Raw genomic sequence first — 22,624 nt, forward strand, 5'->3', positions numbered from 1 at the left:
GACGAAACCATTGAATCATAAAGTTTTTTTTTTAATTAGGTAGAGTAAGATAAAATGAAAATCGTACGGGAATCATCATTTGTTTATTTGTTTATTTTTTAATGTTTTTAAACACTTCTGGAAAACACCGTATTGAGTTTTGATATACAGATTGTACCTTTTTCCTAAGACTTTTGATTGACTATGTTTTTGATGAACTTGGATAAAGTGGGATAAGGAATTTATAGGTTGATAATTGCCTCTCATTTTTCTGTGTCATCTGTGATGCACAATTTGACTTTTGTTAGACGGCCTATTATTCGATTATGGTCATCGGAAGTCATCAAACCGAGTTAATGGTCACGTGTTTGAAACGAGCATGCTTAAGTTGGAGAGTAACCAAGAAAGGAAGGACCACAATGAGTCACCAAGACGTGAGCCTTGCTGACGCGCGTAAGATCCCGTACACCCTGTCTGAGACGTTTCGCTTCAATTGCACTTCAGAAGACTTAACTTTCAGCCATAAACAGTTGTCTGGTGAGGACATAGCGCCTGGTTTGAAAGCCTAGAGGAAAGTGGGGGTTTCCCGAGTTGCGGCGTATAAAAAGGCTCGTTCTGACTTTCTCTGCAGACAGTCTGCATCCGTGAGTAGCACTAGAACAGAGATAATTTTGTTTGCCTTCTGCGTTGGATCTTAAGTAACTTGGATAGCTTAAAGCTGTAAAAGTTTCGCTGACTTGTGGAACGATGAAGTGCCTTCTTCTTGCCGGGCTCCTAGCCCTCTGCTGTCTTGCCAGTGCCCATATGCACGCAGGGGAAACGTCGTGCCAAGATTACTTCACATATTTCAATGGCAGCTGCTACAGGTAAGTATTATTTCACCATAAATGAGCATGTGAACTTGAGGTCTCGTCTACTGAGTTTTAGAAGAAAGAATTTGTTCCTGTCGGGATTCTTCATAAATATTTTGTGCTGTATGTTAAATACAAATCTGATCAATAATACAAGTAGGCGTAACTGCTTTGACAGAGGTAAATGAGAACCTTTCTTTCTTTCTTCATGCAATTCGCGAAAAAGCGAAAAGCGGCGGAAAACAGCCATCCAGCGGAAGAGAGAAAGAAAATGTAAGAGTGAACGCTTGTTGATGGTTCAGAATTTATCTTCTAACTTTAGTTACCCACTCTTAAGGCAATTTGGGCACTCCTGAATAAAAAAAAAAAGTACATTTTGCATGCTTCTGCGTATTTCAGTTCAATCAATTTCTGAAGATTACACTTACGCCCGAATTTAGTGAAGTGCAGATCGTTCAGAAAACGGCACTGAAAACACGTTGTTCTATCATTTGTGGTCCGCCGACCAGACACACGGGAGGGCTTGTGCACTGACTCAAATTAGACATAATTAGGACATAATCATGTTTGGAGTCCCTATATGCATTAACGTCGAGACCTCGTCACAAAGAAAACCCAAATACCATGCAGTGCTGTCCAACCTCATATAGAATTTTACTATTTAGCTGTTTCTGTTTTTGATTTGTGTCGTTGAAAAAAAGAATAATATAAAGTAATATGATAATCGGGATTCTACGAGATAAATCCGCTTCGGGCAGATCTATAACGATTTCTATCTTGTTTAGTCCCTTTTCATAATCAAAAGCAAAAAGACATATAATATGTAATTGTGGATCTACTGGCCATCACCCTTACTTGCTCTATTTGTTTAAAAAAAGTTAATTGTATTTACTCATTGTCTACATAGTGTGTTGATATGATTGTTAGAATTTTTAAAAAAATAAGATGGTAGAGATGGATCAGATTCTTTTCCCCTTTTGTAGAACTCCTCCTGAAAGAAATAAAGAAGACGTTTAAGATTTCGTTCTCCGTTCCAATTAAACGAAAGACGCAAATGTTAACATTTCGAGTATGTTGCTGTGCAGTTATCATTAGTTATATTTGCTGTATGTAAGAGAAAGTATGTCCTGAGTTCTATCAATTTTCCTCCCCCGAATTTCAGCAACGCGGTAACTCTGCATTCTCTTTCCCATGTGTGGCCAAACTTTGATTGTGTGCTCCGTATTAGCGCTTGAAACGTATGTCTTGGAAACGGCGCTACTTTATGGATATGTGCACGTAATCGTTTTTGACAAAATGTTCTCCTTTGAAACACAGACTATATCCTAAGAAACTACGTACTTGAAGTATGTGGCACTCCTGCAATTTTATTTTTGATAGTCCCTGCGATCCAAATGAATGTTGACCTCTAGTGATTCCTTTCGTTCCGTACATAACAAAATCACGAAATACTTCATGAGCAGACATATGTATTTTCTTAATTTTTTTCTGCACCATCTTAAGCCCCTACTAAAAAAAAAAAAAAAAAAGGTCCAGATCATCTTTATCCTCATTTTTCAGTGCTGATCATCTTCCCGTAACGTGTAAACATGAGCTGAACAAAATAGACACTTATAGATGTTTTTATCTTCATTATCTCCGTCGCTATTTACTTTACTAACATCAGCATCACATCACGCCTTTTTTTTTTGCAATTGTTTCCGGACAACTATTTTCATATGGTAAATATATGATGCATTTTTGAAGTATTCAATAATTTGGTTACACCTATGTACAGACGAAAAGACACAACATGATAAGTCAGCATGTAATTGGATTGCAGGGACGTACACTGCGAGAGTTTCGTTTTGTCATTCAAAAAGACAAAACATTTATTTCAGCCAAAATGGATATTGAATTTCTGTGCGCAGTAATTTCACTTTCTTTTGATATAGGTCCGCAATATCGAGTCATTCTTATATCATGAATGTGGAATAATCTTTGTGCAAATTGATGAACTATTTAACAATCTGCGATTTGGCTGACCGACGTTGCGTTACTATTCACGATCTATATATAATTTTTATGCATACTCCTCGTTTTGTCATATAGTGATTATTATGAGCTCTGTAATGCCTCGAAAAATCAAGTATCCTTAATAAGTCTAATACAATGCAATCAAATGTTTGTCGACTAGTGTGGCATATTTATCTAATGTCCAACATGGAAGAATCAACTTGGAAAGCACAATGAGACATGCAGATAATTGTATGTCAAGTTACATTAGATATGTCAAGATCTGTTGTGATCTAAACGGTAAAGTTAGGTAGTGTCACAATTTTATACAAGATATAACACGCCGACATTCCAAACATTTGATTTATACGAATATGGGCCTTGACATGTATGATTGTATGTGTATAAAAAAAAAGCTTTAGAAATGATGAGCTGGTAGCTTAATTCATCTTACTGTTTACTCGTTTGTATTCTTGTCTTCTCGATCCCATTAATAGACTAACCCAAGGCGAGTACTACGATCCCGCAACTCGCTTCCGCACTCGTCTTGAAGGAATGAGCTTCCACTTGGCTAATCGTCACTGTCAGTCCCTCCACCCAGACGCGCATCTTCTCGTCATCAACGACCAGCCGGAGCATGAATTCGTCTTTAATTGGATCCCAAGTATAGACCCTCTTGAGATATGGATCGGTCTCTTCTTCAACGCAACCACCATGCAGTACGAGTGGGTGAACGGTGACCCAGTACTGTACACCGCTTGGGAGCCGTACTACGGAGAACCGCTGATCAGGCAAGGTGGTGCAGCCATGATGTTCGTGAGTGAGGTCTTCACACCCCAGGTCACCAGGTTGTTTGGTTACGGTCTCGAAGTCAGCCCCTTCTGGATCTCGGAAATGGCCGACGAGCCTCTGCCGTTCATCTGCGAATACTCCCTCCTGGAGGCCACCGAAGCACCAACAACGAACACCACTGACTTCAACAGCACCGCCATGCCACCTATCACCGGCACCAGTGGTCCCCAGACCATGGCGCCACAGGTTCTCTTCCAGCAAGAGCCACGGCCAATTCGCCTATCGGATTACCTTGGCTTCGGTGCACTACACGAGAGGAAGATTGATAACTCAAAACGAGGTCGCAACCGTAATGTTGGAGCCCCCCAGGCCTACAAAAAGCGTGGCAACTACATGGACAACAGGAGACGAAACTACGGCTACGGTTACCCAGTGCTCCCATAAGCTTTGGCGCCTAACTGGTTTTATGTCAGTGCTTATATCAGGAACAATCAGAGATTTTAAGATGATTTTTTCTCATGTTTTGTATTCGTCATCTCTGCTGCAGTGGAAAAGAATATTTTACATTCTGATCAAAGACTGTCGCTGACATGATTCCATTAACTCTCTTCATTAGCCTATGCACACTGTGCACAGACCATCCTCTTGAGATCGAGTCGCAAAGATTCTACAGGAAATTGGGACTATCAAGTTGATTTTGTTTTTCTTTTCAATATTGGAGAAGGAAATGTTTTAGAGATTTTCTCATGAAGGAAATATGTTAACAGGAAGGCCTTTAATATGATTTTGTTATGTGTATAGAATACAAATAGCTATTCAATTGTGTTACTATAAATATTCTTTTATTTTTGGAATACTATGCCAATTTTGATGACTAATAAACGTGTTGTACCGTTGTAACAATCTGCCTATAATATTGTGTGTATCTGTTTTAACTTTGCAAATTTATGCATTTGCTGAGTCGGTGCCGGGGGTTTGATGTGTGTGTTATGTATTTAGAATTTAAGATATTACAATCAGGGATTTGATGGCTTAGGTACAAAACCGGCTTGTTTTTCTCGAAAAGATGAAATAAGATATATTTCTATCTTTTTAATATTTTTCTGTGTCGACGTGCAATCGGATTAAGCTTTGTAGTCTTCTATGCCACCAAATAATACAACTGGTTGTAATGGTTATCTTTTCGTATGATTTTCTTGAATGGCTCCTAATTTTGAAAGGGTTATATTTTCATGAAATCAGTTTTAGAAAAGTGGAATATGGATGTGGGCCTTACTCAGAACAGTATTGTACCAGTGTGTGTGTGTTTGTGCATATATATATATATATATATATATATATATATGTATATATATATATATATATATATATATATATATATATATGTATATATATATATATATATATATATATATATATATATATATATGTGTGTGTGTGTGTGTGTGTGTGGGTGTGTATGTGTGTGTGTTTGTGTGTGTGTATAATTACATTATATATCCTGCCTTTTTCGAGCTTAACATTTACGTACATGCTTGGTCATCCTTTTCTTGATATTTACACTAGAAATTTTAATTTCCGCTTTCTCAAGGCACAACAACCAAATTAATCATCCTTCATTGTGCTGTACATTGTTTGAGAAAAAACAAACATGTTGTAATCATTCATATCACTTTGTCATTTGCGTAGATAATATTCAAACTGCTACAATCATGAGAGGTGCATAAGACCAAAATAGTTGACTGAGCGGCTCGCTTTGATCATAGGGAAGTCTCGTATTGTCCTACCAGGCCTCCTTTTACAAATAGTTATAGCATCATGTGAAGATTGTTGATTTTGTTTGCGTACAGGCCTGATGCAGTCAACTTCAGTATCAAATCTGATATGTTGAATCAACATGATTATTGACTGATCTCACAACAAAGGAAAAAGATATATCTGTGTTACAAACTTATTCCCTGAGCATGGTGGTATATTCATCTACTTGCGACAGGCTCGTAGTGTATATACATTTTAGATATACAAGGATAGAAACAGAGAGTAATTTGAAGATATGTATTATATATATATATATGTTCATATAACTCTGTTTCTATCCTTCTATATCTAAAATCCGTATCATACAGAACATAGTCAAGACAATCATTTAATAAGATGGATAGAATTCTCTTGCCTCTCAAATGGGATGCAAAATGCGGAAAGAAATGCAGACAAAGTTTTTAAATCATTTCAAGCATTGGAAGATTGCAAGAACTAAAGGTTGGTATAAAACACTTTCCATTTTCCCTTTGAAAGAGACCAGCAAATATAGCAAGCAAGCTTCGAGTTTTGAAATACATGGGAAAGGGAAAGAAAATTGAAAATTTGTTAGGTTAGTGCAGTCTGAATATGTTGTATAACATCAAATTCGAAATGTGGCAGTGGTTGCACGCAGAATCTCCGGACTTTTAATGACACACACCTTTTGTTTTGGGGTGTTTTTTTTTTTCAAAGAAACTATCTCGAAAAAGTAGTAGGAGAATGACGTAATAGTTGTTTTTGAAATATCGGCTTTGAAGTCTGGAAGTTTCTATTGTAGAGAGACATTCAATTATGGATTTCAAAGCCCAGAGGAAATTTTTCATGTTAACCAAACAAAAAAAAAATGCTGAAAGTTTATAACTTTTATGAAATTTGGACATGAGGCAATTCAAGTATCAAACTTTCGATTTTGTCAAAAGTATAAAATATCTTGATTCCGACCAAATAACCTCATATTGAAGATTTCTCAACTTATGAGCTTTAGACACATCCTAGCAAAATGATGACGGGTTACAATAACTCGAATGATTTCCTTCGTCAATGTCTGGGTGAGTCAATGGGTTTCCAGCGGCTTGAGATTCGTCTTTGCAATAATGTGTTAATTTTTTATTGACACGTCATTGCAGGGAGTACATTAATTGTGTCATGGGAAGATTGGGCAAAGATTTGTCAAATTTGTCTATACTAAAGAGCAGAAGTTTATGAACATTACAACCCGCAGCCGAGACTTAATACGCAAAATCTATGCAAAAAGCTTTTAATTACTGGTGATGTTAGGCGGCAGGCCGCGTATATCCCAGCATCTGACAAAGTACAACTACCGTCAGTTGCCCGTCGCAGATGAGTATCGTGGCTATGTGGTTTTCCTCACTCAAACGCAACGCCCCGTCAAGCCACCACGTGATCCCATGACGTCATATCAATCATCTTTCATCTTCTTTCCTTTATCCCTCCAAAATTAGTCGCTCTACCATATTATTTCCTGAAATATCCTGACCACATCAGGAACGCTTGGGTTGTCAAATATCAAACGTCTTTGCTCATCTCATCAACTTTAGCTCAACTAAGCTGAGTCATTAACTTCTTGTCTTCAATTTCCGTTCTCGAGAAATAAACGGAAGTCACACTGAAGAAATGGATCACAAAAGGTTCTTTCTGTTCAGATTTTCACCGTTTGTATGCCATGGGCTATTAAGGTGGGGTCAACCTGCACCCGATCGGCACCTAACATTCCTTACTGTTTCCATGTAGCCCTTGGTATGGAGGATCGGAAAGTGATGATAAAAGAAAGAGAAAAGTTGGGTCTCAGGCCTCATGTGCCTCTTTAAGTGACCTTTAGTGACGTCATTTCCGGAACGATCTTGTAGCGAAATGGGAGAAGAAATGATATTGGTACTATCGTAATAAAGTCGTGTCCATGCCTTTATAATTCATTGATAACCCAACATTTTGATATTTAAAGTTTCTTCAGAATATGGGAAATATAATGCAAAACAAAGTTTGGCAATATGACCCCTTAGGTTTATATTTGCCAAATCATAGTGAGGCGACTGAGTCTATGAATACGTATTAATGATCATCCTGTGCAGGTTGTATTTGAACCAGTTTGAACCTGTTCATAGTCAAGACTATAATACACCAAATAGCTATCGAATAGAACAGAAAGAGTTATAAGAGCTCCACATATCGATATGTTGCAATGTTGTAATATACCGAGATTTTAACCGAATTATTGAACCCATGGTACCTCCTATAAAACATGCAGGGCGCATCCACGTCTTGATAATGTAGACGAAAGGATTAGAATTTAAAGCCGTTCCCGTCCTGAAAATAGAGGGCTAAACTGGAGCAGAATCAATCATTATGATACATCGCGCGCGCCTGATAGGATTAGCATGAACGACTGAGCAAAGTTTAATCTCTTTCTTTCGATAAGGATTACAGCCATGTTTCCTAAATGTTACCGGCTTACTCATTAAAACGGGAAGGAGAGAATTTGCCTCGCCAGAAAAGAACATTTCTCCAAAATGTCTCTGTGTGTCTGTCTGTCTGTCTGTCTGTCTGTGTTTATCACAATTTTTTTCAACCAAGCGTGTGTAAAAGCCATAAGGAATATTCATAATCATACAACAAGCACGCAGACAAGATTTATTGTATCTTTAAAAGAGCGTACTCTAACCATTGACATCTGTAATGGCAAATAAAGGAGCCAGATATAAGCCGGCCATTAAATCCTGGGTAGGGTGCATATACCATTTCATATGCCGGTATGATACACTACATGTATGTACGGAAAACTGTTGGTATCTGTAGCGTCTGCAGCGCTTCTTGAAGATTAAAGTTTGGGTCTATCTGTCAGAATCACACACAAAAGACACAACAAGCAGACTGGCTTAAAAGACCTTATTACGTCTTATGTCTTTCCTGATCCTTTGTTTTCAGTTTGAATAAGCTGAGCTGCTGTTCTAACAAAATGTCTTTATTGCATTAGAGTGAGGCTTTAAAACAATGAGGCTTTAACAAATAATGAGATTGAAAAGAAATGTAAAAGCTAGTAAGGAAAAAAAATAAAACCTGTAAGTTATCGAATTCATCAAACTCATTTTCTTCCGTATACTGTAGAATCACAATGAACAAACTATTTCGGGAACCAACTTACAAACATGGTCATAGAAGACATTTATTGCATTTAGATTCATATTATAAAAGACCTGACATTTGTTGAATTTCAGTTCACAATGAATTTCCTGGATTGCAATTTTTGTACGCATGAGTATTCAAACGGTTATTAGAAATATAGCATTAAAAATTTATCAAGATTAAATCAAATCAAATTGAATTAAATCAAATTAGTTGGTGAGAATTGTTTACATTATATCGATAAATGTTACATAATTCAAGTGCCTGTTTGCACCACTTTTACAGTTTAGACGGCAAAATTTCGAAAAAGATTTAGCCCATCAAAAAGTTAAGAAGTCTCTTTAACCTGATACACTGCAAATCAAAATATTTATTTTTTTTTTTCTTACCTAGCGAATGTTGGATAGGTAAGAATGAAACGACCTCTGTATTTACTTCACAGGGATAAAAGGCAATTAATGGCATGCAAGGGCCCCATCGTTAATAAGCCCGAAATAGAAACACGGAAATCTAATGCCTGTCTCACCGAGAGAGAATGTTCGAACCCACCATGCGGGGCAGTGATCAATTGAATGAAAAGAGCATTGGAGAGAGAGAAAAGAGAGCAAGAAAGAAAATGAGAGAGATAGAAAAAGAAAGAGAGAGAGAGAGGGTGAACTTTCAGACAAAATATCAGATATTATTTAAGGAACTCCCAGAAGTATGACTCGCAACAGAAACAGGTTCTTCTTATTGAATTTTGCAGTGAATCATACATCTTCACTTGGGGTCAAATCGCCGGATGGTTTGACTGAAGTGCCTAGATGTCATCATTAAAGTGAAATTCCATACCATGAGTAAAAGAATTTCAAGCTTTACGTATTTTCATACAACAGTAAAATTGAAGAGAGGCAAAAAGAGTGGACCGAATTGAACGTGTGCGCTTATCAACCCTTATGCATTTATTGATAGACTATTATTACTTTATAAACATCCTTTTGGTCACATTTTACTCCATGAGTGCTTACTATCGTTTTCTAAACATAGATGATCGAAAATTGATTTATTTGATGTATAAATGACAGACTAACTGACTTCCTGACTGACTGACTAACTGACAGACTGATTGACTGACTGACTGATTGAGTAACTGATTATTGACTAACTGACTGACAGACTGATTGACCATTGACTAACTGACAGATAGACTGACTGACTGACTGGATGACTGATTGACTAACTGACTGACAGACTGATTGACTAACTGACAGAAAGACGGACTGACTGGCTGATTGATTAACTTACTCATAACTGACTGACTGAACGAATGAATGAATGAACAAATGAATGAATAATTGAATGGATTAATGAATGAATAAAGGGATGAATGAATGAATGAATGAATGAATGAATAAATGAATGAATTAATGAAAGAATGAATGAATGAATGAATAAATGAATGAATAAATGAATGAATGAATGAAAGAATGAATAAATGAATGAATGACATACATTATCATGGACATTACGCGTTATCTACATCTGTGCGCAAATTTTCCGGACATTTCGATATGCGGGAAAAAGGGGTGGTTAGAAAAAGTTCTACTCCCTGGTCTGGAATACCTATTCTTTAGTATAGACGAGAAGGGACTTAACAAATAACTTCACCCAAAATACGTAGCACAGGTCAGCGATATTTATAGTAATGTGCCTGTAGGTTTTCCAAGTGATTTGACAGACTCAATCTAAACGAGTATGATTCTGAATAAGTAATTCATCGTGATAGATTTAACATGGACTTAAAACTGCACAGGCTTCAGATAAAAACTGATATGAAATTATTCTTAATGTTAAAAAATAACTTGTAGTATATCTTTCTTACGCCACTATGATTATATTGGGTCAAATCTACACTTCACTGTTTAATCGTATAACTTTCATAACTTTGAGAATGCAGAGGATATCTTTTATACACTTGTACGCATGATAAATATATATATTTAAAAGTCGCATTGTTGAAATCTGTTAGCAAGATGCTGCCGAGCAGATGTGGGGTATATCCTGGCAACTTCTTCAGACTTCAGGCTATTTTTAACTCCCCTTATCCCTCTTGCCAACCTCATTCGGAGCAATTCAGAGCGATCAGATATGGTATTTTAAAGTAGAACTATCATGAGCTGCCAGTAGAGATCTCGATCGTAGCAGAGAGGCCCTGATCGTAGTAATCCAAGGAGGAAATGTAGTCCTTTAATTAAAGATATTCACACACTTCGCTTTTGGCAAATGTTGGCTATTACCATGATCACCGAAGAACCCTCCTTAAAACTGATGACATGTGTGTCTACCGGGTTTGGTTCTGTTTTTTTTTTTTCCTCTCACAGGGGTGGCAGAATAATCTTATCTGATCAAATACTACGAAAGATAATAAGCTGATAAGCGTGACCTTGTCTCCTGGAAAATAATATGATCATTTAGATTCTAGAAAGAGTGGCCGTGTTCTTGTTGATGGGATTTTTTAAGTTCGATCTCAAGGAAGAAGGAGAATTTTGATAAAGGCAATACGGAAGTCCGTATCATTTTGGTTGACAGCGAAGGTTAATAGAAAATGAAATGTTAATGGTCAACATTCTGACGTTGTATAATGTAATAATGTATAATGTTAAAGGGATAGTACAGTTTTGGTGGAGATGAGAATTAGGTTTTTAACTTTTTGCGAGATACCAAGAAAACACTTATGATATAGTACAGAACATACCATTTTAAGAGGAATTCAAAGTTTACTTGATGAAAATCGGGTTTGGAATGACTGAAACATCAAAAAACAAAGTAAAACAAAGCGATCCTAATAAAGTGTGGGTCCCACACTTTATTAGAATCATAATTCTTTTTTGATATCTCAGCCATTTCAAAACCAATTTTCATCAAATAAACGTTGAATTCCTCATAAAATTACATGCTATTTCACATTTTATAAGAGGTTTCTCATTATATCACCTAAAAATGTTAGAAACCTGAAATTAGGTCTCAACCATAACTGTACAATCCCTTTAAAGGACAAGTTCACCTTCATAAACATAAGGATTGAGAGAATGTAGCAATATTAGTAGAACACATCATTGAAAGTTAGAGGAAAATCAGACAATCCGTTCAAAAGTTATGAATTTTTGAAGTTTTTTTGCAGTACCCGCTGGATGAGAAGACTACTGCAGTGTATGAATAACTTAGATGTCACATGCGTACAACAATATAAGGAAAATATAAAGAGAATTTCACAAAATTCCATCTTTTGAAAAAAGTACACATTCCCCTGACTCGTTACCGATAAATGTTATGGGTAATATTATTCCCTCTGCCTTTAGAAAGAGGCAAGTCAATTGCTCTTTTATTATGCGAAAAAAGTGAAAATATGTTGAATTTTCTTTTATATTTTCTTTGTACTGTTGTACGCATATGACTCACAAGCTGTAGTAGTCTCCTCATCCAGCGGTTCCAACACAAAAATTAAAAAAAATTCATAACTTTTGCATCGATTGTCCAATTTTCCTCAAACTTTCACTGATGTGTTCTACTAATATTGTTGCATTTTCTCAATCCTTATGTTTATGAAGGTGAACTTGTCCTTTAAGGTACGTATTGAAATATTCGTTAAGTTTGATTTGGGCATTCGGGCTTTAGTCGAAGATTAGTTTGTCTGCTTTTTTTATATCTGCTATGGTAATGTAATTTGCCCTTTTTCTTTTTTCCCCTCAGAAGGGGACTGCACACTACAAACTCTGCTTTTTAGAGGTCCCCTCCATTCCCAGCAATTTTTTTTCTGTCTTTACCATAATGATACAACATATATTTGTATCTTTGTTGATAATTTTCCTGCGTATTTATTACACGTCATCATGTTCATGGATTTGTTGTACTGATTTCCTGACATCTGTATATACGAACATTTCATTGTGTTCCTAATTATTTGTTTGTTGGAAATGAAATAAATCAACTTGAATCTGAATGCCCGACTGCTTCGAGAACGATTTAATCATCTTTTTTTTATTTCTTATTTTTGTTGTACTCATAACATACTTTCAAATCAAATGATAACCCGAGTTGTTATGCATTGCAGATTGGCAACGCTTTGCATAAAATGGGAAGAACAAAATCATCAAAAAATTAACGTAGTTGTTGATTGAAACAGCAAACCTTCCCGCACGCAGACGCACACCAAACGTTCGTGGTTTCCTACAAGCATGATATGCTCATTTTACACGGATGTGTGTAAAGTGTAATTACATAATCAATCTCCGCTAAGATATTGTTGATACGTACTATATCAACCGTTTGACGCACTCGTTGCCCATTCTAATATCGCGCTGAATAGTCTAGGCAAGGTAAGGCGGGGCACGTCGTGCAGCGGACACGAGGGTGCCAAACCTTGCAAAGTGTTTCCAATACATGTACAGCTAGCCTCCGTCTAAGGCCTCTTGTGAGATCGTCGACTTTAAAGGAAACCAAAACCCAGAGAGAAATATGGATTGAGTGAAAGCAGCAGCAGCATTATAGTAGAATATATCAGCGAAAGTTCGAGGAAAATCGGACAATTGATGCAAGATTATGAAATATAGAAGTTTTGTTGGTTGGAACCACTGGATAAGGAGACGACTTGAGTTCGTGACATCATGTGTGGACAACAATGTAAAGAAAATTCAACATGCTTTCACTTCCCTAGGACTGCCTAGAGTAATGAAAGAGCACTTGACTAACCGTTTTTAGAAAGCAAGGGGAATAATTACTACCCTTAACATAATAACTGTCAGTATCAAGTTGATGGAATGATTAAATTTCATTAACAAATTAATTTTCGTGGAATTCTCTTTATATTTTTGTTATAAGCTATTGTTGTCCGCACGTGATGTCAGGAAGTCTAGTAGTCTCCTTATCCAGTCATTACAACACCAAAACTTTAAAAATTAATATCTTTTGCATCGACTGTCCGATTTTCCTCAAACTTTCTCTGATGTGTTCTTAAATATTGCTGCTATCACTCAATTCACATACCTCTTTGGGGTTTGGTTTCCTTTAATGGGGCACAACGTTGAAACGTATGTAACATTGCCCCCTCCTTCTTCTCTCGGTCTTTTCCCCCGTCTTTTCCCTGCCCGTCAAATTTGATTTCCTCTCAATCGCGTGCACAGCCCTCACTGACAGACCTTTGGGGAACAGAGCAGTTTCTGCTGTAAGCTCGAGGGCGGTGGAGTCCGTAAAAGATTAACCTTTTCTTCGGGATTTCCACTAATTCCTCGGAAAATGGCTCATCAAAGGGAAGATACAGCGCGGAATTCCGAGCACCTAATTCTCTGCGGCATTGTGCTTCCGTCAAAAATTTTGCCGGATAGAACGCCATCTCGTGGCGGGTTAATCGACCGCTCTGGGTTCTCTCATTTTCATGTCATTTCATAGTCGAGTCGTCAAAAAAAGTTTTCACGATTAAATCAAGGCAAATTTCCGCAGACAATTCAATGTACTTACGTTTTATTTTCCAATCTAAGTATTAAGCTTTGTATCTGATACATTTATCAAATGCCTTGTGTTATTTCAGGTAGAAAGCCACACATGAAGTTGAAGTCGCATTGCGCTCTCTTAACACAAGTTGTTCGTGTATAATCTTTGACTAACCGAAATCGTTCTATGAATGACTTTGATAGATTCTGTCCATTCATCCGTGTGGAATTAAAGCCTCAATAAACACCGGTAACAAGCTGTTGCTGGATTAGCTGTGGTGTCTATGCTTTAATGTTAACTTCACTGTCATTGGATCGACAAACATGATTTCTTACTCAATGTTCTCAGATTAAAGTTCTGATCAGACCGAATCATTCAAAAACTTTTACTTGAGGGGATAGTTGACTACTATCTTTTTAAGTAGGGCTCGACATTAGCGATGGCCAGATGGCCCGGGGCCACTAAATAAATTGGTGTCGGGCCACCAAATTTATTTTTTCTTGGTCTGATCAGGCAACTATGATTCAAAATGGAGTTTTAGTCTTTTTTCGGGTCACAACATATTTATCTTGTTCGGACAACCAACATTTCAGATTTAACGATTTTAATGGCCAATATGGGTCACCGGACAAAAAAAAAATTTAGCGTTGAGCCCTGTCATAAGTATCATTAACGTTTCCGATAATGTTGGTAATTGCCATTGTCCTGGAAGAAAAAAATAATATATTACATCGACACCTTTATTTTTTCTCTCATATTTTCTTTACAACTTGTCGACAATGATTGACGAAAGAGAAATTTATCAAATTCTTTGGCTCTGTCTCCCCTTCTTGTCCTCGGAATATAGTTCACACGCCGACATGATGACAGTAATGGGATACTCATGAAACACTGACGAATCAGAACTTGAAAACGGGGGGTGGGGGGAGCAAACAAGAGCGCTCAGGAAAAGATGTACGTGATCATGTTTGGATTTTTTATTCTAAATCAAAGAAATAATGATGACAGTCCATGAGAATGACGAGCCCTCATGCCTATTTTTTGATGACACATCATCTTTATTGGCACACGCCTGTTCGCCAGAGAAAAGGGGAGTACAAGTATAATTCCATTAAATAATGACTGCCAAGTTCGAGCACAGTGAGTGGACATGACGTACCAGATGTAGAGCGAGGGCATAGTCATTGGTTCTCTCGGACCATCAGCGGTCAAATCTATTCTCGGCGCTCGAACCGTCCGCCATTCTGACGACTACTGCATGCCATAAGTGTTTGGGAAAACCGCAAAACCGAAGCAACATTCTCTCCCGAGCATTATGATCGTGAGCTGATGCTCACAGCTTTCAGCTGTAAAATTCACATACAAAATTCATTCGCACATGCCCTTGTTTCTGTTTATGTCGTATTTTAAGACTTTGTTGTTGTTTTTTCGTTACTTTTTCTTCTTTTGTGTGAAGAAAACAATCTTGCCACGGTGTTTATATAATATATACATGTTTATATATATATATATATATATATATATATATATATATATATATATATATATTGTTTGTTTGTTTGTTCTTTGCATAAGTTTATGTTTGTAATATTGTATGCAAATTGTTTGTATTTTTAACCTGTGTGGACCCCTCTGAAAACCAGCCTTTTGCTGACGAGAGTATTGCACCCCATTAGTGGAATATAATAAATGAATTGAGTTGAATTGAGCTCTCGTACTATACGCAACTTACACGGCCAAGATATCCTTCTAATATGTATTATTCTTCCATCAGCCTTGTGGTCACTGTATGAATAATTATATTTTATTTATTTACCGAAAAGACGAATAGAGGGGCGGGGGATCTCTGCTCAACAAAGTGTTGGCATACTGACAAACGTAAAGATGCATTTTCTGGTTTGGCTTTATATTTTCCTTCCTTTATTCCTGAATATCAATACTTCACTATTTCCAATAGAGCTGTGTTTAGAGATGTCTTTGTTGATGTATTTGCCATGGTTTTCCTTTTACGAGTAGGTATACAGTTTTGAACTTATGTGTAAATTCCTTTGTGAAGCAGGCCACTTCAGAACATTACATATACGGATGACCTGTATAAATAAAGAATTTTGTTATTTGATATTATGGTGTCACCTCTCATTGTTGATGTAATTCGTTACCTGAGAACCAGCAGGATATTTGGATTGCTTAAATTTTATTGATTCATTCACCTGCGAGGTTCTCAGCCAAGAATATGTTACATTGATATTACGTATGTTAAATGCAAACGTGTAGGCACTGCATGCCTTACACACTTTCAGACTCGCATCCACTCGTCAACTCAATAATTGCCTCTGAGCTTTGAATATGAGCGCAAACATTCACCCTGAAAAAAGTATGCTTTGAAAAGTTTCATGCATGTTGACTTGTGTTAATTCATGATACCGTAATCATTTACTTATGTGGCCAATTGGATATCGTAATAATGATGTTCCATATATCTTATAACATATTTCTTCCACAATTTTCATCAGAGTCCTTGGATAAGCTCACAAAAACACCCCCGACCCAAGATCCTTCCAGCGACATCATCTGTCAGTCATTGCTAAAGTACTACACTGTAATATGATAAGCAATTGCTACCGGGATGCCCCCTTTCCTAGACTGAGCGTAAGTCGAATGTTCCCCAACAGTATCTTTTGTTAATTGTAAACTTGGTAACATGAAAATCAAATACTCATAATGTACTTTGCATGAATTTTTTATTTGCTTGCATATTGTTTATCGAATGATCAACGTTTTACAAGCTCTGCTTTTTTGTATATTATACTCTTTCTGTTACTATACAGTTTATTTCTATCCCTGCAAAGTATGCTAGTGATTCATTCATTATCATGTTCATTCATATCCACATACACATTACATTATATTCATACATGATTTTTGTACGATACTTTATGATATGCTTTTTACAGATTTATCATAATTATTGTATTTTTTTGCTAAAACAATACAATTGCCAAATATTACATTTATGTATTACCCTCAGTGGATATAAAGTATGATTGAATGGAGAGTAGAGTAGCTAGCCTATCTAGGGGCACAACCAGACATGGGACTCCGTAAGTCAAGACATCATGATTGAGAATCCGCAGTTTTATCCTCTTAGCTACTTCAGCTTCTCTATGGCATGCGTAATCAAATTTGTGCATGCGGAAGGTGGGTCTGGAACATGGACAGTTTGCAGGCATTAGAGAGAAAGTGAGGGAGGAATTTGAAATACCAATAGTTAAAAACTCTCTTTAAAAAAAATGGAAACAGACAGACAAACAGACGAACAAAACAACCAAACTTATCTTTGACATTACTGTGTTTATAAGACAGTTCATATCTATCATAAAGAAGATGAATTAATAAAAAAGTTCGGAGGGTCAAAATGTAGTAAAAAATTTCGTGTTTTTTTTTCGAAAGCATGATGGAATCAGCGTAGTTCTGTATATGATTTCAACATTAGCCCATTTCAAAATATGTCGCAATGTTACAATACGGAGAGGCAAGAGTTTCTACTTACAGATAATGAAGGGAGGTATTCTAGCTGTAATTAACGCTCACCATGAATCAGCAATATCACAGACAAACAGCAAAGAGCTTAAGGAGGCCCTTACCATCATAAAACGTGCATTATACTGCTGGAGCAATGAATAAGTCAGAAAACTCTTTCTTATCTAAGCACGTAATAACCCCTCCCCTCCCTCCCACACCCCACCCAACTCCATTAGTGGTTTGCACAGTCATTCGCATGTCAGAAGTTAAAGACACGGCCGTGACAACCGATTTCCGAGATGTGTTATTCTCTCTTGAATACTCCCATCACTCCCTTTAGACCAACATTTATGAGATACCATTGACATAAGAGATAATCCAGTTGCTGCAAGAGTAAAAACAACTACCCCTCCCCCCCCCCCCACAAACACAGAAACACTGACACACAAAGTGACAAAACGGGATACATCTTTTAGAAAACGGGATACGTCGTTTAGAGTGTATGAAACTGGACTATGTAATGATGAAAAGATTATGACCTTTGACCCTGTCAGAACCACTGCCTCGTAATACCATTGACTTTGCACATGCAGGTTGCAAATCGGTAATAGCAGATTTAAGTATGCTGTCTGAGATAAGGTGTCGTTTACGCGCATCTTAATCAGCCATCTTGGTCAGGCCTCTGTGATGTCATTCCTGCGGATCCTCTTTAATTTTGATTGCGCGAAAACTTTTTTTTTTTCCTTTGGACTTAAAAACATAGACCTTACAGTCAGATGATCAACATGCCCGTCTTTTAAACTCGTCAATGGGAACCTATTTTGGGTGATTTGCTTACAAACAAGTTGGCACAGTTACCCTTCACATTATTTTCCCCACTTCCGCTCATTATTTTTATTTTGTCCTACCTCATGTTTCAATGGCTTCATCAAAGTGGTATTTCACCTCTCTTCCCCTTCAACCCCTCCCCTTTCTTCCCCGTCCCCCTCATTTATCCATCTATCATTTTTTTCGTTGTATCAAAGTACGTTAGGAGTATTCTTTAAATAGAGTGTTAGAAATTTAGAAATTGATAGGCCTATGATCACTGTCATTTCAGTGCAAAAGATAATTATATACACATCACGTCTTAGGAAGGTGTCGCTGCAGCTACCGTTTGCTTCGTATAAAGAGTTCAGAAATATACAAGGGTTAACAGAATGGGAAATACGTGATGATTATGAATGTCTCTTATTTTTTTTTGTTTTGTTATTGACTTATGTCCCTTCTGTCATATCAACATCATCACAGTGCATCAAAATTACTAGTAGGCAATCTGCGTATCGACTGAAAAAAGAAAGAAACAAGTCAGGGGCGGATCCAGGAATTCTGTAAAAGGGGGGGGGGGGGACGTGACTAATATTTCTGGTGCCACTTCTGGGTTTCATTTCATGTTTTTTTCTTTTTATTTCTTTTGTTTTTAACGAAAAATAAAGGGGGGGGGCGTGCGCCGGTTGCGCCCCCCTCTGGATCCGCCACTACAAGTTATTAGATGCAGCGAATAAGAACCTGTGGGAAAAAAAAAAGATTATCTTTGAGCGACAATAAATAGATTTCTATCTTACAAAATTCTTTGAAAATAAGGGTCACTTAAACTGTTTTGATACAACTTCACAAACAAGTTATTCATAAATGTTTTTGAAAAACAAGGGTCAGGTATGACATAACAATTATGACGTCATACGTAGATTATGACCGGTTGTTTGTGGATGCCGTGACGTTGAAGGTAAATAGAAGGAAACGCGCGTGCCAAAGTATAAGGAGCTTGTTACAATCAGCCACAGCTCGGAATATCCTTGGGGCGGGATAAAAGTGAGTCACAAAAAGGGCTAATGTGGGCTACCACGATGTTACTTTATTTAGTCTCCTTTTACAGTGTTTTAGGCTGTCGAGCTTCCCTGTGACCATCCTATAAAAATCCCCGAGAGATATAAACTCCATCACACGACAATTAATGCAATTCGTCAGTCCCCCTCTCGGCTTGGCTCCTCCATGTTTGACAATATCTTCTTCAGTGTTTGCCTTCCTCGGTCACTCCTTTGCTAATTCCTTACATCCTGCTTGGTATTAAGTCTAGAAATAACCAAGAGCCTTAATGCCAGTTAATTGTTGTCCTCATCCGCCGACACCTTGTCCCCGTCTCATCTTTATAAATTCGTTTCCTCCTCATCCTTGATTTCACGGCCTTACTCCCTTGAGTCTTAAGCCTTATTTGCCAGACATTAATCGCTGCGATACTATAAGCTTGTAGATATACAACTAATAATACGCAAAACACTCAGGTAAGCTTGCCAGGTATAAGTTGTCCTTGCTCACTGATACATCGACCTCCAATAAATATATCCGCCTGCACACTCTCTTGATTCTCTCAATTTTTACTGTAACTTTCATATCATGCCCGACTTTGAAGGCTACCGATACTCTAACTGTCTACCGCCGATCTTGTTGACCCCATTTTTCACATTATTGTGGTACACTGTTACTGAGGTACATAAGTGCTGCTGCTCAACTGAAGTAACTTTTTTTTTCAATTTGCTCTGCAACTGCCAGTGCTATAACTACCACAGGAACTGATAAACCGCTGCTACTACCATCGCACCGCATCTACTATCACTTACTTTACTACTATAGTTACTTCGACAACCACTGATGCCGTTTCTGTTTCAGGTGTCATCACATAATTACGTAGAACAACGACAATTATACTTGTCTGATATTTCAACTTTTACGATATTACATCAATTCCATGGCTGCTCTGCTGCTGCTGTATTACATTATTTTAGGGTTAATTCTACACATTAAACAGATGTCAAATCTTTCACCACTGACAACTGATATCGTAACTTCGTTTGCTAATGATTCGGTTATGTGCAAAATTAAATGCAGACGCAGCTAAGTTATACATGACTATAGAAAGTCACAGTGTGAAGAGCATTTATCGCTTTATCGGGATGATAAAAATCAATTTTTGAAAACCCAATCACTTTCACTCTATGTTTTCCGTCATTGTTCTCCGTGTGAAAGAATGTCGATGTATATGATATGCACAGAAAAGCATACCTCTCAGAGGAGCCGCCTATAACACTAACTAAAGTTCACCTTCAATTAAACCGGACAGTGTGGGCAGGTGGTCATCATTATCACCGGTGTCCTAGCGTGACTGGCGCAAATTGATTCTGATTAGTGTATGATCCATACCAAATTTGCACTCAGCCATCAGTTGCTTGTTTAGCGCCCCTGTGGGTGTCAATTTGCGGCTTGTTGTCCCCCGGAAGTGCGTGGAAGGCAGTGTTCAAACTATTTGATGAGTGATCTTGATGCTTTGCCCATGACGTTCGGCTGTTTCGTGTTTGCATTGGAATAAGAACATTTGCGCGACTATATTTTTGAAGATGTTCTTATAATAATAATTATTATACGGAAATACCCCGAAAAGAACCATCAAGGAAGTATTTTTTCCACCAGGAATGTTGAAATCAGTTACATTTCATGAAAAAAAAAGAGAAGTCTTGTATTACACGCTAGTGACGACACAGCCTCAGGACTGTATCCGCAGTTCTTGATACCTAAAAGACACAATAATGTTTGACTCACCGATATGAAACTGCATCTCTTTTACCTCCCTGCTTTAAATCAATATTTTTACTTTGTTGTCTTTCATTAATCAAAATAATGATTCAAAATAACTTTATCTCGGGGTATCTGACACATTTACAATTCTCTTTCTTTGGTTTGTACACAAGCTGTTTTAAAATCCTTTGGCCTGTGATTTACCACCTCCAATCCCTTACCCCTTTAAGTTACAATAATGACCATTTTTGACCAATATCTTTTATTGTCCTTGCAGTGCAACCGCTATCAATGCAAGCTCACAATTCCTTACGGAATACGCGAGATTATGAATATTTTATTTCATTTATTACACTCCATTCATGACTTACAACTACAAATATAACAATGTATATTGAATGCGTGTGGAATCAAATATAGTTAAACACAAAATGCAGAGAGATAAAGGTTTCTTTTTTCATCTCTTCTCAGTAAATTCGGCTCACGCAGGCTTGCCGATGAAAATCTGGAATTCATTGATCTATAGCTGATTAAGCCTCTTCGTATTCGCACGGATGAAATGTGATACATTGTATCTTCTATTCCAACTGAAACACTCATGGCGTTTTTTAGTATGTGTTGAATCGAATACATTGCACGTAGGCGCAAAATAATGGGTTACCGTTCGAAATAATGTGCCCTCTTTTCCATTAAGTCCGTGAGTCATTTTCTGAAGTTAGAATTCGTTTAGTCCTGGGGACCGTCAAGACAATAGATTGAGGGCCTTCCGCCTGTTCTTATACCCAGAGGCAGCAGTAACTCGAGCCCTTCACCTTCGATTTTTTTTTTTGAAAGTTTGGTAAATTTCTTCTTCTTCTTCCTTCTCTTCCCCACCTCTCTCTCTCTCTCTCTCTCTCTCTGAGACAGAACATTTATAGAATAACACACTTCCTTTGGGGATCACATACCTGAAGAAAGAAATCTTCGAAAAACTCAGAGAGACAGGATCTCCAAGAAGAACGAAACTTATAGCGCCGCATCGCTCCAACGCGAAACACTCATCGAATTACGAGGGAGCAAAATGATATAATTATAGGGATGATGTTACTGTCGGGGGGTCACCAAGAGGTTCTCGTTTTTCCCTACAGCCAACCCCCATCAAACACCTGTTGCAGTGATAATGCAAAAATAATATATATAAAAAAGATGCACACAACATAGACAACAATAAAGATTACATTTCTCTTTTTCTCTCCCCTTCCCAGCGTACAAGCCCCACCTCCGATGAGATGATACCAGGGTAGTCTACCGCACTTTTATGCTCGCTGACTCACTGGGCAGGAACCGAGCCCTCGCCACAATCGCTCACCGAGAGACGGGGCTTCCTCTACCCCAGCTGACTCCTGGTCAGAATTCATTCCGACACTGCGAACATGAACTCGGATCATACACATACACGCGGCGATATGATCAACATGGTTGAGGTTGAC

General features: G+C 37.6%; 1 protein-coding gene across 1 annotated transcript; it reads left to right on the forward strand.

The window, feature by feature from the left end:
• The first annotated feature begins 625 nt into the window (after window positions 1-625).
• On the forward strand, window positions 626-4,061 carry LOC139709243 (30 kDa spicule matrix protein-like). Its single transcript, XM_071621198.1, has 2 exons — window positions 626-845; window positions 3,323-4,061. The coding sequence occupies exons 1-2, from the start codon at window positions 727-729 to the stop codon at window positions 4,059-4,061; spliced, it is 858 nt and encodes a 285-aa protein (XP_071477299.1). The 5' UTR covers window positions 626-726.
• Window positions 4,062-22,624: the final 18,563 nt, after the last annotated feature.

The sequence above is a fragment of the Diadema antillarum genome, unplaced genomic scaffold, assembly GCF_040938485.1.
Source record: "Diadema antillarum isolate AM-2024a unplaced genomic scaffold, OU_Dant_1.0 scf00000037, whole genome shotgun sequence".
NCBI lineage: Eukaryota > Metazoa > Echinodermata > Echinoidea > Diadematoida > Diadematidae > Diadema > Diadema antillarum.

Bases quoted from the DNA above. Each gene is read 5' to 3' on its own strand.
- LOC139709243 (XM_071621198.1), top strand. From the start codon at position 727: ATGAAGTGCCTTCTTCTTGCCGGGCTCCTAGCCCTCTGCTGTCTTGCC. The intron at 846-3,322 runs GTAAGTATTATT...TCCCATTAATAG, and splicing joins TTCAATGGCAGCTGCTACAG to ACTAACCCAAGGCGAGTACT.